We start from the raw sequence: 17,322 nt of genomic DNA on the forward strand, positions 1-17,322 counted from the left end.
GACATGTGTTGGAGTTCTGAGTATGCGCCGAGCTGCCTCTCCTGCAAATTGCCCCCAGACTAGTCACGTGCAACAAGTATGGGGGAGAACCCATCTCCTCATGAACCACTGAGGCTGATGTAAGCATGGGCACTATCTGCTTGCCCACCCAATGTACGAGAAATGCCCATCATGATTCAATGCAGTCACGACAGTAAAACCTGGGGAGTTGGGGAAGGGTGTGTGTGTGTGTTGGTGGTGGGGGGGGGGGGGGGGGGGGGGTCCTCAAAGGCTAAGGCTGCCTGCTGGGTTAAATGCCCAACGCCAACATGGTACTCACCCTTCCAGAGCGCAACAAATCGTGAAGTGCTTACGGTACTGGATCCAGGTGTGCCGCACCACGTCGTGGGAGCTCATCACCACCGCCACCTCCTCCCAGGCACGTTTCGTCATTGGGGGGGCCTCCTCCTCCCACCCTGGGCAACCAGCACCTCCCGCCATGCTGCCACCTCCTCGAGAAGGGCAGCAAAGCAATCATCAGATTGGCTCCTGGGGTAGACCCTGCAGCCTGCCCTGCTCCTGTGGCAGACCCTGCAGCCTGCCCTCCTCCTCTGCCCTTCCCTCAACATTGACCTGCTGAGCAGACCCCCTGCGGTTGGATCTCCAGGTGGCCATAGCGAGCAGCCTACAGGAGGCTGCCAGGCCTTCTTTTAAACAGACTGCCGGGTTGCCATTGGACCCGGTGGTCTGTACACGCCTGCCGCAAACTTCACACTCACGCTATCCATGGGAGTCGGAAATGCACTGGGCGGGCCTCAATTGGCCCGCCCGTGCAAAATGGCGGTGCAGCCCCGATCGCTGATGGTGATCACTTCCGCGCCCGCCCATGTCAGCACCTGCTCCGCCCGCCAAACGGAAAATTTTGGCCATTGTCTATGAGCTCAATACTTAACCAAAGAGAGCTGCAGAAGCCAGGTAGTCATAAGTAGGCATGAATAAACCACCCATTTACGCAATTTGTAACAATGGCTTCGGACTCCCAAACCATTTTGGGTGGACAATAGATGAATTGAGCATATGGTCAAAACTGTCTTCAGATAACAAGTCTTTTACTCCAAGCACCAAGGAGAAACCAGTTCAGTTTCAAAACCAACAGAGCAACAGAGTTCCTCCAGCCAGGTGAACAGAAACCTGCATAACAATCAGTCAATTCAGGCAGTGTGAGGGGAACTAATTCATTTCCACCTGCAAAAGTTTGCCCCTACAGAAACTCGGCTATAACCTCATCTGGAAATACAGAAGTTTCCAACTTCCACTCATCTCCAAAGAGAGAGAACGCATTCAGGCCTGCACCACGTACAGCTTAAAGGACTCAAGGATTTGCTTCTTTTATTCTGTTAATAATCTAGCTGAATGCTTCATTCTCTAGAATCCACCCTTGTGTGTTTGTGTCTGTGTGCCTGAGAGAGTGAGGGTGGAATTTTTCGGTCCTGCATGCAGCAGGTTTTATGGTGGGCTGGAGCAGAAAATTCAGAGAGAGGCCAAAAATTGGATTGCTGCCAGTGGGGAATCAGTTTGGAATTTTCCCCTCACTGCTTTCATGATGGGCTGAAGGCAGGTTGGGATTCCAGCTGATCCATGGCGGGATCGCTATTTGGATGCATTGCCATGTCATGAATGCTTATTAAAAAGGCTACTGTCTGGAATCACATTCCACCTGCCAGTCTTGCAGGAAATTAGGCCGATCTAAATCACCTTTGGAAATGAGTGGCATGCAGCTGTCGGCCCTCACTTCACTTGTGATTTTGAGGTGAGTGCAGTAACCAAAGCCTACCTGCAGCAACACTGCTCCATGTTCTCACCAATAACAGTGATGCCACACTGGTGGGCATGTAGGGTAGGTCTGCTCACTCCGTACTCTGGGAGGGTGTGTCCGGTGGGGCTTAGGTAGGGCTGCACTCTGAGACAAAGACCAGCATTGCTACCGGATAGTGGGGGAAGCGGTTTTGGGGAAAGATCATGGAGACATGGGGGATGATGGGCGTTGGTCGGTTTGGAGGGGTGGGAAGGAGGATGGAGACATGGGGGACTGTGGTGGAGGGGGGGAAAAGGACAGAGGCATTGGGCAATTGGCTATGGTGGGGTTAGAGGGGGGAAGGATAATGGAGGCACGGGAAACAATGGGCTATGGTAGAGTTGGGAGGGGAACGATGGCAGGCAGAGGGGAGACCGAGGGTAGGGAAGATGGACCCGACATGAAAGACTAGAATGCAGACACAGAAGGGGATGGATGGGAATTGAACTATATGAATGGGAGGGGATGGACACAGCCTCTGGAATAGGAGGTGGGGTTTATGTTAGAGTGGCACAAGTGGGATGGGTTGCAAAGAGACTCATGGAGGTGAGGAGGAGGAAAGACTTGCACATAAGAGATGGGTTGCACACAGATTTGTGGAGCGGGTGTGGGGGTGGGAGACTGTTGTCATCAGTAAAGAAGGAATGGGAAAGCTCATTGAAAGACAGTCATAGTCCTTTGTCTGCCACTAAGAGGTCTGGGTAAGAGATTAGTGGCAGTCCTGGGGCTTTGTGGACCTCAGACTGGGTGAAAGATTAAAGGCAGTCATGGGGCTTAGCAGGCCATGCTACAGATCTATGTAGCACGTCGTTGTCCTGCTCCAGGGAGGAGCAAGGCCTGTGTGTAGAATTGGAATAAGGCATAGCTTGGTGTGCAGAGCGTGGTCAAGGTGGCTTGGGCTTGTCTGGCTCACGACTGGGCTGCAGATGAGATGGTCATGGTTAGGGGAGGCACCTACAGCCTGTAAATGCAGTAAACATAATAAAGAGGGGGACACTCAAAGCTTGCCTGGGGGGGGGAGTGGGGGGTGGTTGTCCTTGGTATGTGACAGTACACACAGCCTCGGGATGGGGAGGGGTGAGGTCCACATTGGGTGTGGGGACATCTAAAGTGATGGGTTCAGGTGGGAGGGTTGGGACGTCCACTACAATTACAATGGGATCCAAGGATACTGGGGGAAGCTGGAGAATAACCAGAGGGAGCTGTACCTGAACACCGTGAGGTTCCAGGATGATTGGAGGGACCCAAATGCTGACAAGGGGAGGGCCGAGGCGAAAACCTGAAGTTGTTACGCAGTTTGAAATTGGAACTGGAAAATAATCTGCACAGGAGGGGGTCTAAGTCAGTGTGGGAGGGGGCCAGGGCTGCACTCTGGGGCCCTTTCAGGGGATTCCTTCAAAATGCTTACAGTCTCAACATTGAAAAAGAGTCAGAGCTGAGAGAAAAGAGGAAGACTTCTGTGAGAAGGTACAATTGGAGCCATTGCCTTTTGGTGCACTTTAACAAGAGACTGCAGGAGTCATTGGCTTCACGCTGCAGTTGCTCCATTTGAGCATTAACACAGAGATGTGGTGGATCATATCTGCCACATTCTGAGGGAGGATCAAACACCCCATAGATTGGGAGGACATCCCCTGCCAGTACCATTGAAGGTCACCGCTGTGCTCAGTTTTTTTGCATGCAGATCGCTCCAGGGATCCACAGGGGACTTATGTGACATAAATGCATCAAGGAGGTGACAGATGCCCTCTACAGTAAGGCTCATTGTTATGTGACGTTCACACTCGATGAAGCTAGCCAGGCTGCTAGATCTCGGGTGTTTGCAGCTATCTCAGGCTTCCTTAGAGTTCAGGGTGCAATCGATTGCACAGATGTGGCTTTGAGAGCTCCATGGCAGCAGCCCCTGATGTTCATTAACTCCCTGAACGTTTGACTGGTGTGCCATCATGAGAAGCACATCATGCATATTTATGCCAGATACCCTGGGTGTTCCCATGACTCTTACATCCTGAGTCACTCCCAGGTGCCTCACATATTCGAAGGGCCTCAACGATTACAGGGCTGGCTGTTAATGGTGGGTCAGCTTCCACGTGAGGATGCCATCCAGGAAGCACAACGTGGAAGACATGTCCGTGCCACATTGAAAGCCACAAGATTCCATCAGTTGTGATTGTCTCAATGCGGTGTGGATACTTGGCTTCCCAGCTCAGGTGAGCACCTCAGTAACTGGTATTTTGTCCAGCCATCTGATCTTTAGAAGCTTCCAAAGGCAGATCAATTGAAAGTGATTGAGCTTCTTGGCACGATGCTGGTACACAATCCAAGCCTCATTAGCATTAAATATTTTCTTTAATAAAGGCAGGAACATGATCTCCCAGTAACTTGCTGTAGGTTATAAGAACCTCAACACGTCTCTTACAGAAATCTCAAAGTACTTAACATGCATGAATGACTTTGAAGTGCCAAAAATTGTATGTAGCAAACACAACATCCATTTTGTGCACAGCGCCATCCCACAATAATATGAAAGAACAACATGGAACAAGAAACAGATGGCCCTTTTGTGGGTGGGGGGAGGGGGCAGTGGTTGGGGAAAAAAGGATAGAAACAGGGATAAAAAGGGATAGAAAAGGGGGATAAAACAGTAAGTGAGTGAATAAAAATAAATAAAAATGAAAATAAAAATAAGTAGGAAAAAAATGCTTTTAAAAGGGATAAAAAGGGGTGAGGATAGATGAGAGAGTTCATGATCTAAAGTTGTTGAACTCAATATTCAGTCCGGAAGGCTGTAAAGTACCTAATCGGAAGATGAGGTGCTGTTCCTCCAGTTTGCATTGAGCTTCACTGGAACATTGCAGCAGGCCAAGGACGGACATGTGGGCATGAGAGCAGGGTGGAGTGTTGAAATGGCAAGCGACAGGGAGGTCTGGGTAATGCTTGCAGACTGAGCAAAGGTGTTCCACAAAGCGGTCACTCAGTCTGCATTTGGCCTCCCCAGTGTAGAGGAGACTGCATTGGGAGCAGCAAATGCAGTAGACCACATTGAAGGAGGTGCAAGTAAAGTGCTGCTTCACTTGAAAGGAGTGTTAGGGCCCTTGGATGGGGAGGAGGTAAAGGGCATGGGTTGCACCTTCTGCAATTGCATGGGAAGGTGCCGTGGGAAGGGGATGAGGAGTTGAGGGTGATGGAGGAGTGGACCAGAGTGTCCCGGAGGGAACAGTCCCTGTGGAATGCTGACCCTGTGAGGGGAAGATGTTTTTTGTGGTGGCATCATGCTGGAGTTGGCGGAAATGGTGGAGGATGATCCTTTGAATGCAGAGGCTGGTGGGGTGAAAAGTGAGGACAAGGGGGACCCTATCATGGTTCTGTGAGGTAGGGGATGGTTTGAGGGCAGAGGCGTGGGATATGGGGTCCTGTCAATCACAGGGCCTGACCCATCACATTTCTACTTCTCTTTAGCTCTGAAGAAAAGTCATATGTTAACTCTGTTTCTCTCTCCACAGATGCTGTCAGACCTGCTGTGTTTTTCCAGCATTTTCTATTTTTATTTCAGATTTCCAGCACCCGCAGTATTTTATCTAACTGATTGTAAGGTGGGCTTTTGCTAAAGCATAGGTGACTGATTCCAACTTCATGCCTGTATGTTTTTCAGGATTGTAAATACAGGGTCACTGGACTGGTATTACAACCATGTGAGGTCTCGTTTCAAAAACTTTGGAAGTGCAAAGGTGATGCACTCATTACACAAAAGACTTCAACCTGGAGAAAAACGCCCCCTACGTTTAGGTATGTTATTTATTCTTTCGAGTAATCCAGGGTTACACCTGAAGTGCTCAAAAATATAGATCTAATTTACCGTTAAGAGAACTAGGTGATTTGGTGAACGCCCCAGAGTACTAACCACTCAGGGGCTGGTATTTTCCAGCCTTTCATGCTGGCGGGATCTTCCGGTCCCGCCAATATGAATGGAGATTTCATGGCTCCCTGGCCCTGCCGCTGTGAACCTGCTGTGTTGGGGGGTGGGGGGAGGGCTGGAAAATTCCAGCCAAGGTTAACTAAGAGTAGCAAAGAAGATAAGTCATAGTGATAATGTGATGCAATGCATGACGTTAAATGATCATACGTTTTCATCAATTTATTTTGGAATATAGGAACAGGAGTAGTCCATAGAGCCACTCAAGCTTGTTCTGCCATTCAGTGAGATCATGGTTCATCTGCGACCTAACTCCATATACCCACCTTTGCCCTGAATGCCTTAATACCTTTTTTGAACACAGTCTGTCGATAACAGATTAAAGATCTAGCGCCATCGGCATTTGCGGAAGAGAGTTCCAAACTTCTGCCATCCTTTGTGTGTAGAAGTATTTCCTAGTTTTACTCCAACAGGCCCAGCTCTAATTTGTAGATTATGACCCCTAGTCATCGTCTCCCCAGCTAGTGGAAATATTTTCCCTTTATTTCTTCTTTATCTGTTTCCCTTAATATCTTGAAAACCCAAATCAAGTCACCCTTTAGCCTTCTAAATTCCAAGAGAACACAACCCATTTTTGTTTAATCATTCCTTGTAATTTAACCCTTTGAGGACAGTATCACTCTAGTAAATCTACACCACACTCCCTCCAAGGCTGATATAGCCTTCCTAAAGTGTGCCCAGAACTGCTCAAACACTCCAGGTGTTGATTTAAACAGCTACAGCATATATAGCTACAGCATAACTTCTACCTCCTTGTATTCTAGTCCTCCCTATGTAAAGCCCAGCTTTCCATTAACCTTTCCAATTATACATAGAAACATACATAGAAACTAGGAGTAGGAGTAGGCCATTCATCCCTTCGAGCCTGCTCCGCCATTCATTATGATCATGGCTGATCATCCAACTCAATAGCCTGCTCCTGCTTTCTCCCCTTATCCTTTGATCCCTTTTGCCCCAAGAGCTATATCTAACTCCTTCTTGAATATATACAATGTTTTGGCCTCAACTACTTTCTGTGGTAGAGAATTCCACATGCGCACCACTCTCTGGATGAAGAAATTTCTCCTCATCTCAGTCCTAAATGGTCTAAGCCATATCCTCAGACTGTGAGCCCTGGTTCTGGACTCCCCCACCATCGGGAACATCTTTCCTGCATCTACCCTATCTAGTCCTGTTAGAATTTTATAGGTTTCTATGAGATCCCCCCTCATTCTTCTGAACTCCAGCGAATATAATCCTAACCGACTCAATCTCTCCTCATATGTCAGTCCCGCCATCCCAGGAATCAGTCTGGTAAATCTTCGCTGCACTCCCTCTATAGCAAGTACATCCTTCCTCAGATAAGGAGACCAAAACTGCACACAATATTCCAGATACGGTATCACCAAGGCCCTGTATAATTGCAGCAAGACATCCCTGCTCCTGTACTTGAATCATCTCGCTATGAAGGCCAACATACCATTTGCCTTCTTTACCACCTGCTGCACCTGCATGCTTACCTTCAGCGACTGGTGTACGAGGACACCCAAGTGTCATTGCACATTCCCCTCTCTCAATTTATAGCCATTCAAATAATAATCTGCCTTCCTGTTTTTGCTACCAAAGTGGATAACCTCACATTTATCCACATTATACTGCACCTGCCATGCATTTGCCCACTCACTCAGCTTGTCCAAATCATACTGAAGCATCTCTGCATCCTCCTCACAGCTCACCCTCCCATCCAGCTTTGTGTCATCTGCAAATTTGGAGATATTACATTTAGTTCCCTCATCTAAATCATTAATATATATTGTGAATATCTGGGGTCCCAGCACCGATCGCTGCGGTACCCCACTAGTCACTGCCTGCCATTCAGAAAAAGACCCGTTTATTCCTACTCTTTGTTTCCTGTCTGCCAACCAGTTTTCTATCCATCTCAATACATTCCATGCGCTTTAATTTTACACGCTAATCTCTTATGTGGGACTTTGTCGAAAGCCTTCTGAAAGTCCAAATAAACCACATCCACTTGCTCCCCCTCATCAACTCTACTAGTTACATCCTCAAAAAATTCCAGTAGATTTGTCAAGCATGATTTCCCTTTCATAAATCCATGCTGACTCTGTCCGATTCTGCCACTGTTTTCCAGCTATTAAATTTTTTATAATGGACTCTAGAATTTTCCCCACTACCGACATCAGGCTGACTGGTCTATAATTCCCTGCTTTTTTCTCTACCTCTTTTCTCTTTTAAAAAACCCCTTTTAAACAGTGGGGTTACATTAGCTACCTCCCAATCTGTAGGAACTGTTCTAGAGTCTATAGAATCTCGGAAGATGACCACCAATGCATCCACTATTTCTAGGGCCACTTCCTTAAGTACTCTGGGATGTAGATTATCAGGCCCTGGGGATTTATCTGTCTTCAATCCCATCAATTTCCACAACACCATTTCCCTACTAATACTGATTTCTTTCAGTTCCTCCCTCTCACTAAAGCCTGTGTTCCCCAACATTCCTGGTATGTTATTTGTATCCTCCTTTGTGAAGACAGAATCAAAGTATGTATTTAGTTGGTCAGCCATTTCTTTGTTCCCCATTATAAATTCCCCTGTTTCTGACTGTAAGGGACCTACATTTGTCTTCACCAATCTTTTTCTCTTCACATACCTATAGAAACCTTTACGGTCAGTTCTTATGTTCCCCACAAGCTTACTCTCGTATTCTAATTTCCCCTTCTTAATCAACTAGTGCTGTTGGGGAGGGTTTAAACTAGAATGGCAGGGGGATGGGAACCTGAGCAGGGAGACAGAGGAGGGGGAAACAAGAATAGAAACGAAAGACAGAAAAGTAAGAAGCAAAAGTGGAAGGCAGAAAAAACAAGGGCAAGAAACAAATGAGGTCATAGTGCAAAATAAAGCTAAGATGACTAACAAAGTCAAAAAGACAAGTCTACAGGCATCGTATCTTATTGCTCGGAGCATTCGCAATAAGTTAGATGAATTAACAGTGCAAATAGATATAAATGGTTATGATATAGTTGCAATTACGGAGACATGGCTGCAGGGTGACCAAGGATGGGAACTGAACATCCAGGGGTATTCAATATTTAGGAAGAACGGACAAATAGGGAAAGGAGTTGTGGTAGCACTGTTAGTAAAGGAGGAAATCAATGCAATAGTAAGGAAGGATATTGCCTTGGAAAATGATGTGGAATCTGTTTGGGTGGAGATAAGAAACATCAAGGGTCAGAAAACATTGGTGCGGGTTGTCTATCGGCCCCCAAGCAGAACGGAGATGTAAGGGAAGGCATTAAACAGGAAATTAGAGATGCATGCAATAAGGGTATAACTGTAATTATGGGTGATTTTAATCTACATATAGATCGGACAAACCAAACTAGCGATAATACTGTGGAGGAGGATTTCCTGGAGTGTATACGTGATGGTTTCTTAGACCAATACATTGAGGAACCAAATAGAGGGCAGGCTATCCAAGACTGGGTATTGTGCATTGAGAAAGGATTAATTAACAATCTTGTTGTGCGGGGAAAAGCGACCATAAAATGATAGAATTGTTCATTAAGATGGAGAGTGAAGAAGTTGAATCCGAAACTAGGGTCCTGAGTCTAAATAAAGGGAACTACGAGGGTATGAGGTGCAAGTTGGCAATGATGGATAGGGGAACCTTACTAAAAGGGTTGATGGTGGATAGGCAATGGTTAATATTTAAGGAACGTATGCATGAATTACAATAATTATTCATTCCTGTCTGGCGCAGAAATAAAACAGGCAAGGTGGCTCAACCATGGTTTACAAAAGAAATTAGGGATAGTATTAGATCCAAAGAGGAGACATATAAAATTGCCAGAAAAAGCAGCAAGTCTGAGGATTGAGAGCAGTTTAGAATTCAGCATAAGTTGGCCAACAAGATTGATCAAGAAGGGGAAAATGGAGTATGAGAGTAAGCTTGCAGGGAACATAAAAGCTGACTGTAAAGGCTTCTATAAATATGTGAAGAGAAAAAGATTAGCAAAGACAAATATAGGTCCCTTATAGTCAGAAACGGGGGAAGTTATAATGAGGAACAAAGAAATGGCAGAAGAATTGAACACATATTTTGATTCTGTCTTCACAAAAGAGGACACAAGTAATTTCCCAGAAATGTTAGGGAACCAAGGGTCTAGTGAGAGGGAGGAATTGAAGAAAATAAGTATTAGTAAAACAATGATGCTAGAGAAATTAATGGAGTTAATGGCTGAAAAATCCCCAGGGCCTGATAATCTACATCCCAGAGTACTAAAGGAAGTGGCTCTGGAAATATTGGATGCATTGTATCCAAAATTCTAAAGACTCTAGAGCAGTTCCTACAGGTTGGAGACTGGCAAATGTAACCCCACTATTTAAAAAGGAGGGAGAGAAAAAACAGAGAAAGAAACAAAGAACCAGTTAGCCTAACATCAGTAATGGGGGAAATGCTGAAGTCTGTTATAAAAGACGTGTTATCAGAACACTTGGAAAGCATTAATGGGATTAGACAAAGTCAGCATGGGTTTATGAAATGGAAGTCATGCTTAACTAATCTACTAGAGTTTTTTGAGGATGTAATTAGTAGAATAGATAAGGGAGAACCAGTGGATGTGGTGTATTTGGATTTCAAGAAGGCTTTTGAAAGGTCCCACATAAGAGGCCAGTGGGCAAAATTAAAGCACATGGCATCAGGGGTAATATACTGGCATGGATTGAGAATTGGTTGACAGGCTGGAAACAGAGTGGAAATAAATGGATCTTTTTCCAGATGGCAGGCGGTGACTAGTGGTGTACCGCAGGGATCAGTGCTTGGGCCCCAGATATTCACGATATATATAAATGACTTGGATAAGGAAACCAAATGCAATATTTACAAGTTTGCTGACAACACAAAACTGGGCGGGGTTGTGAGTTGCGAGGAGGATGCAATTTCGACAAGTTGTGTGTGTGTGTGGAAAGCACATGCAGATGCAGTATAACGTGGATAAATGTGAAGTTATCCACTTTGGTGTGAAAAACAGAAAGGCAGAGTATAATTTCAATGGTGATATATTGGGAAATGTGGATGTTCAAAGGGATCTGGGTCTCCTTGTACACCAGTCAATGAAAGTAAATAGGCAGGTGCAGCAAGCAATTAGGAAGGCAAATGGTATGTTGGCCTTCATTGCAAGAGGATTTGAGTTCAGAAATAAGGATGTCTTACTGCAGTTATACGGGGCCTTGGTGAGACCACACCTGGAGTACTGCGTGCAGTTTTGGCCTCCCTACCCGAGAAAGGATATACTTGCCATAGAATGACTGCAGTGAATACTGGGACAGGATCTTCCTCCCGTTGGGGGGGTTTTGCGGGAGCAGGCATGAGCGGGCGGGTTCCTGATTGGCGCCCCCGGTTGGGGGCGTGCCACCATTTTACGTGAGCAGGCCAAATAAGGCCCACCCATCGTGACGTCCGCCAGGAAGCGCTATGCGCTCCCTGTGGGAGGGATTCCCTGAATCGGGAGTGCACACATTCACGCATGCGCACGAAAGAGCGCACAGATCTCCTTGAGGCAAAGTGCTGCATCAGGGAGACCGGCTCAGGTTTGAAACCTTAAATAAAGATGAGAAAAAAAATTACTGACATGTCCCCTCATGTGCCACTGTCACATGAGGTGGGACATGTCAATTTCTTTTATTTAGAGATTTCATACAAATTTTAATAACCTCATGAAACCTCATCCCGCCCTTAGACGAGGTTTCATGTTTTTTCAGGACGCCTGGGCTCCTGGCCTGTCCGCCAACCTTAAGGTTGGATGGGCAGTTCCATTAATCACTTTAATTACTTTTTTAATGGCCTTAATAGGCCTTTGACAGTTCGGCGGGCGTACAGCCGAATTGGCCGCACACCCACCGAACTGAAAATCTAAATGACATGAGGTGATGTCGGGTCGCACGCCTGACATCACCCCGCAACATTTTACACCTCGGCGAGTGGGCCCCACCCCCCACTCGCCGACCAGAAGATGCAGCCCCTGGGGTTGATACTGGGGATGGCAGGACTGTCGTATGAGGAGAGATTAGTTTGACTGTGCCTGTATTCAGTAGAGTTTAGAAGAATGAGAGGGAATCTGGTTGAAACATATAAAATTCTAACAGGGCTAGACAGACTAGATGCAGGGAGGATGTTTCTCCTGGTTGGGGAGTCTAGAACCAGGGGCCACAGTCTCAGGATACGGGGCAGGCCATTTAGGACTGAGATGAGGAAAATTTCCTTCACTCAGAGGGGGTCAACCTGTGGAATTCTCTACCACAGAAGACTGTGAAAGCCGGGTCACTGACTATATTCAAGAAATAAATTGATAATTTTTTGGATATTAGGGGCATCAAAGGGTAAGGAGAGAAAGCAGGAATATGGCGTTGAGATAGAGGATCAGCCATGATCATATTGAATGGCAGAGCAGGCTTGAAGGGCTGAATGGCCTACTCCTGCTCTTAGTTTCTAGGTTTCTGTGTTTCTTCTAGGCTACTGAACTTAGTGGTAGTATGTGATGCATCCAAGTCTCTGTTGCATTGAGTAATTACATAAATTCAGTCTATTATTTATTTTAAATGCATTTATTACCTCTCGTAGACTCACACTATGAACGTGATGGATTTGACAATATATCAGACAGTTACTTGCATGGTGAGTAAGCAACAGAATACTTCATTTGTTTTCCACTTTACTGTAACCCTTATTGCGATCAGTTGAGGAGGGGTTCCCTCTTTTCCCACTCCTACTTTGACTATAACAGGGTTTTTCTGAAAAAGATATATTTGCCAATTCAGTGTGTGTTTAACTGTTTATAAGAACCAATTGGACAAGTTTTCTTGAGAAAACAAAGAAAGTGGTTAGCTTTATTATACTTAACCCAGACTAAGTGAAATAATAAAACACGCTCCGACTTCCACACACACACAGAAACTCAAAGTTCAGACACAAATAGATTACAGAGTGGGGAAGGATGGATTAGTTGAATTAGAGTCCTGAGAAATCAAAGGGGATATATGGTCTGTGGAGTTTGGTGACTTGGCTGGCTTTAGGATGAATTCAGCGGTTCTCTTGTTTCCCTCATGGATGTGAATTAAAGATGTAGCCAGTTGATTTGGCTGTCTTTCTGGAGAGAACAGTGTGGAGTTAATTTCCTTCAAGAAGTCGGTGTCTGCAACAGGGATTTCCCTGGGAGGTCACGGTCAGCAAATAGGTTGGAAGTTGGGTTGAAGAGAGTGAGAGAGAAAAGAAGGAGGGACCTCACTCGGGTCTGCTCTTATTAGCGTCTCAGCTGCTTGTCATCATACTGCAGAGAAAGCAGAAGCTTAAACACACAAATGGTGGCCTGTCACATGACTGTCACCCAGTGATTCAAGCATGGTCGTTAGCATTGTATTCACCTTTGTAACTTAATCAGTTCACATCTGGGAATTCTCTCTCTCATTGTTCAAGTGATTGGGTTTAATGTGTATTTCCATTGTAGCTTGATGAGTTCGGGTTTGGGAAACCCCTGCTGAATATCTCAGATCATTGCCTTGATGCTTTGCTAATGGGGACAGGATGTGTGGCTCAGGGCACGCACGCATGTAAAATGACGCGCGGTGACGTCGGGCGAGCTTCCCAACATCATCGCACACCATCGCGATATTTCGTTTGGCGGGTGCGTGTTGATCTCCGATGCGTGCCCACCATTAATTAACCGGCCACTTAAAGCCCTTAAGGTGCCAATCTACGGCGATTTTTCGGCGCCCGTGCAATCTTCGGATCATCGCACAGGCGCAATGGGCAAGCGGGTAGGACACATTTGTATAAACCTCATCCACGGGCGGGATAAAAGGGCTCAGTGGGGTCGTGAGTGTGCTCTGTCAAATATTGATGTTTCAAAGTTACTGATACTTGCCTGTGTGATCTGCAATACTTCAAAACGCATACCAGATGCTCTAACTGGACTCACAACCTTCAGGTCAGCACTCTGCAGTGAGGAATCTTTTTTGGGCCTGCATGTTTCAGGAAGCCTTCCCTTAGCCTGGGAATGGGAGCTGAACTCTCCACTGGAGGCACCTCCTCTGAGGAGGAAGGGAGGGCTAGAAGGGGGAGGAGGCCAGGAGTCCACATTCAGCCTCCAGGGGAGCCACTTTTGGGAGGTCAGGCGCAGGCACTAGGGGTGCAGGGCCAAGAGGAAGTCCAAGGTGGAAGGGGCCACAGAAGATGCCACTATCCTGCTGCCAGGGTATACAGGCGGCGAAGCAGCTACATCAATATGTCTGAGGTGCAGTGCCAAAGGAGGCTCCGTCTCTCAAGGGAGACAGTCAGCTATATCTGTCAGATGATTGGGCCTGAGATCTCTCCTAACTGTGTAGGTGGACACCCCATGCCAGTGGCTCTAAAGGTCACAGCAACCCCCAACTTCCATGTCTCTGGCTCCTTCCAGGGCTCGGTGGGTGATCTTTGTGATGTCTCCCAATCAGCTGTCCACACTTGTGTCAAGCAGGTCACAGACACTCTGTTCAGACGTGCATTGATCTTCATCCACTTCCGTTGGGACCAGGCAAGTCAGGCACAGCGAGCCAGAGGTTTTGTGGCCATTGCTGGCTTCCCCCGTGTCCAGGGTGCCGTCGACTGCACACTTGTGGCCATCAAGGCACCAGCAGGTCAGCCCGGTGCATTTGTCAACAGGTAGGGCTTCCACTCCATGAACGTGCAGATAGTGCGTGATCACAGGATGCAGATTCTATAAGTCTGTACAAGGTACCCAGGCAGCTCCCACGACACCTACGTCCTCAGACACTTCCAGGTGCCGGGGCTCTTCAGTGATCCAGCCCGGCTGGATGGATGGCTGCTGGGTGACAAGGGTGACCCTTGTCCCTTGCTGGGTGACCCCTCAGAAGGTGGCTCATGATGCCTCTCCGCCATCCAAGAACAGAAGCTGAACAGCGGTACAATTGGAGCCACACCTCCACAAGGGCTGTGGTGGAGAGAGCCATCGGTCTTCTCAAGATGTGCTTCCGATGCCTGGACCGCTCAGGGGGCGCACTCCAGTACCCCCCAGATCGTGTGTCGCTGATAGTGGTCACATGCTGCGCTCTCCACAATCTTGCGCTGGAAAGCGGGAGCGCTGTGGATGATGAAGACATCGACGCAGTGGCTGCAGCTGCACACGATGAGTCCAGCAGTGAGTCCGAGGATGAGCACACACAGGGAAATGCTGAGAGGGTAGATGCTGACCTGGGCATACTCCAGGGAGGCAGGGACACCTGGGAGGCTTTAATCCAATGAACCTTCAGCTAGCACACCACATATGGACCTCCAGGACAAGCCTGGGCTGTATGCTCCATATTCGAGACCTAAGTGCAAAATCTGCCTGGTTAGGAACATTAACTAATAATTAATTAATAATGCTGAATGTCCCACAAAGCACACGTTACATTATTGAAAACCATCCACCTGCAGAAGAAAAGAGGCAACCTCAGCCATGGTGACACGTCTGAATTTATTATTGCAACCAAAGAAACTTAATGAAACAAAATGAAAAGGGTGTTAAAAATCACACCAACTCATAAAAACTTCATCTCGGGCCAACAAAAAAGCACCAGTGATAAACCCGTTGCGTACCTAAGATGCCTTATGTTTACGTTTCCGGGTGCCCCGTCACTAGGAGTGGCATCTGAGACAGCCTGCTGACTCTGCTGTCCTGTTGGCCTCAATGACCTTGGCGGTCATCCTCTGGCCCGTGGAGCCTGCGCTGGCCCCACCTGGGAGGGAGCTGCCAGTTCCGCAGCTGGCATCTCCCCAGTCATCACAGCCTCACCGGATGCAACGGTCACTGGGAGAAGGGCAGAGCAGCTGCTACCTTCATCCGGAGCACCCTGAGAGGAGCCCGCAGAGACGACAGGCAGCTGCTGCACCGACGTGAGGTCACTTCGGACCTCCCTGCTCACCGTGGATGGATGGACACCGAGTTGGGAAACTTGGTGCCCAGACCATCTCCCACACTGACACTGACCAGTTGAGGTCATTGCCAATGTGAGGGTTTGTTGGTCTGAGCACATCCCCAGGAAGCCCTGACGGGTCTCCTGGAGGAGCCTCTCCACGAGGATCGCCACTCTCTCCATGGAGGTCGCAAGGTGCTCAGACATGAGGCTCATTGCTTCAGCGATAGTCCCCGTAGACTCCTCCGCCACGGAGACCAAGCCAAGCATAGCCTCATGTATCTCCCCCAGATGCTCCCGCACACCCGGCCACATGTGAAATCTTGCTGACTTTCACAGGGAAAGACCACAGATGGCCCCACAGGATGACTTAGAGCAACTCTGGGCCTTGAGGGCCTGACTTCAGGCTGTACTACCTCAGCATGAGTGATAGCAGTCTGGGCAGGCAGGCTGAGTGTCAATAGCAAGGATACTGGTGGAATGGCTGTGGTGGGAGCAGCACAAAGGCTGTCAGCCTGAGGGAGGAGAGCAGGTTCATGATCCACTGCCACTCCCCAATGGTAGTCCCTCGGCAATCTATAAATCTGTTGGAGGGCAGATTTCTGGATTACTATGAGAGGCTGCATGAGCACAATCACAGTGGCAGCAGTTTGAGCCAACATAGAGGTGAGCATGGATCTCTTGGCCTCAGTCTGAGTTTCCACTGAAGCACAGAGACACTGGGTGGCTTCTGCCTGTGCTGCAGTGGAAGCTGGGATATTGGTAACTAGATGCTCCATCACAGTCAAATCTGCAAGTGCTGTCATGTAGTTTTCCCCCATTTTCATGGTGAACAGAAGGAGTTCCATGCTCTGCAATGACAGGAGGCTGTCTGCCAATTTACCATTTGTCTCTGTGTGCGCGATCAACATTGTTCTTCTTTATGCTGCCGTGTTGAATTCCTCATCTGAGTCCCCTGCAGCAAAACTTGCCTTTAATATCATCCTCTGGTGTGTTGACATGCAAACTATCCTCTCCTCCTGGCCTGGCTCCAACCCACTTGTCCCCATTGTCTCAGTGCGTGCATATCCCAATTCTACACTGTTCTCTAAAAATCGTGCTGCGTCAGTGTCTAAGCTGGCGGCTGCAAGTACCAGTTCTTCGACAGTGGTGTGATGTTGTTCTTTCTTTCTTTCTCTCTTCCTCCTGAGGCTGCTGTGGCTGGCCAGGTGACAGTTCTTGGGTGTTTGAAAGCATATAATCAAAAGTGGATTGTTGGGGTGAGGGAGGGGTGGAGCTCCATGATCACATACATTTTCTGCAGCCTGCACGTCATGCCAGATAGCAACATGAGAGTGAGATGGGAATTGAAAAAAACATAGAATCACAGAATGGTTGCTGCACAGGAGGAGGCATTCAACCCACTCTGTCCACATCGGCTCTCTGGAAGAGTTACTCAGCCACTGCCACTCCTTCGTCCTTTTCCTGGAGCTCTGTAACTTTTTCTTTTCAGATAATTATCCAATTATCTTTTGCAAGACATGATTGATCCTGCCTCCATCACACTCTCAGGTAGTGCATTCCAGAT

General features: G+C 47.5%; 1 protein-coding gene across 6 annotated transcripts in view; it reads left to right on the forward strand.

The window, feature by feature from the left end:
- mlpha (melanophilin a) overlaps window positions 1-17,322 on the forward strand; it is a 203,068-nt gene that overhangs the window by 73,561 nt on the left and 112,185 nt on the right. For all 6 annotated transcript variants that reach the window (XM_078551716.1, XM_078551719.1, XM_078551720.1 and 3 more), the window contains 2 exons: window positions 5,487-5,620; window positions 12,427-12,480. In XM_078551716.1, coding sequence (XP_078407842.1) covers window positions 5,487-5,620; window positions 12,427-12,480 — 188 coding nt within the window. The remainder of the gene's footprint in view (window positions 1-5,486; window positions 5,621-12,426; window positions 12,481-17,322) is intronic.

The sequence above is a fragment of the Cetorhinus maximus genome, chromosome 11 (assembly GCF_964194155.1).
Source record: "Cetorhinus maximus chromosome 11, sCetMax3.hap1.1, whole genome shotgun sequence".
In the NCBI taxonomy this organism is placed as follows: Eukaryota; Metazoa; Chordata; class Chondrichthyes; order Lamniformes; family Cetorhinidae; genus Cetorhinus; species Cetorhinus maximus.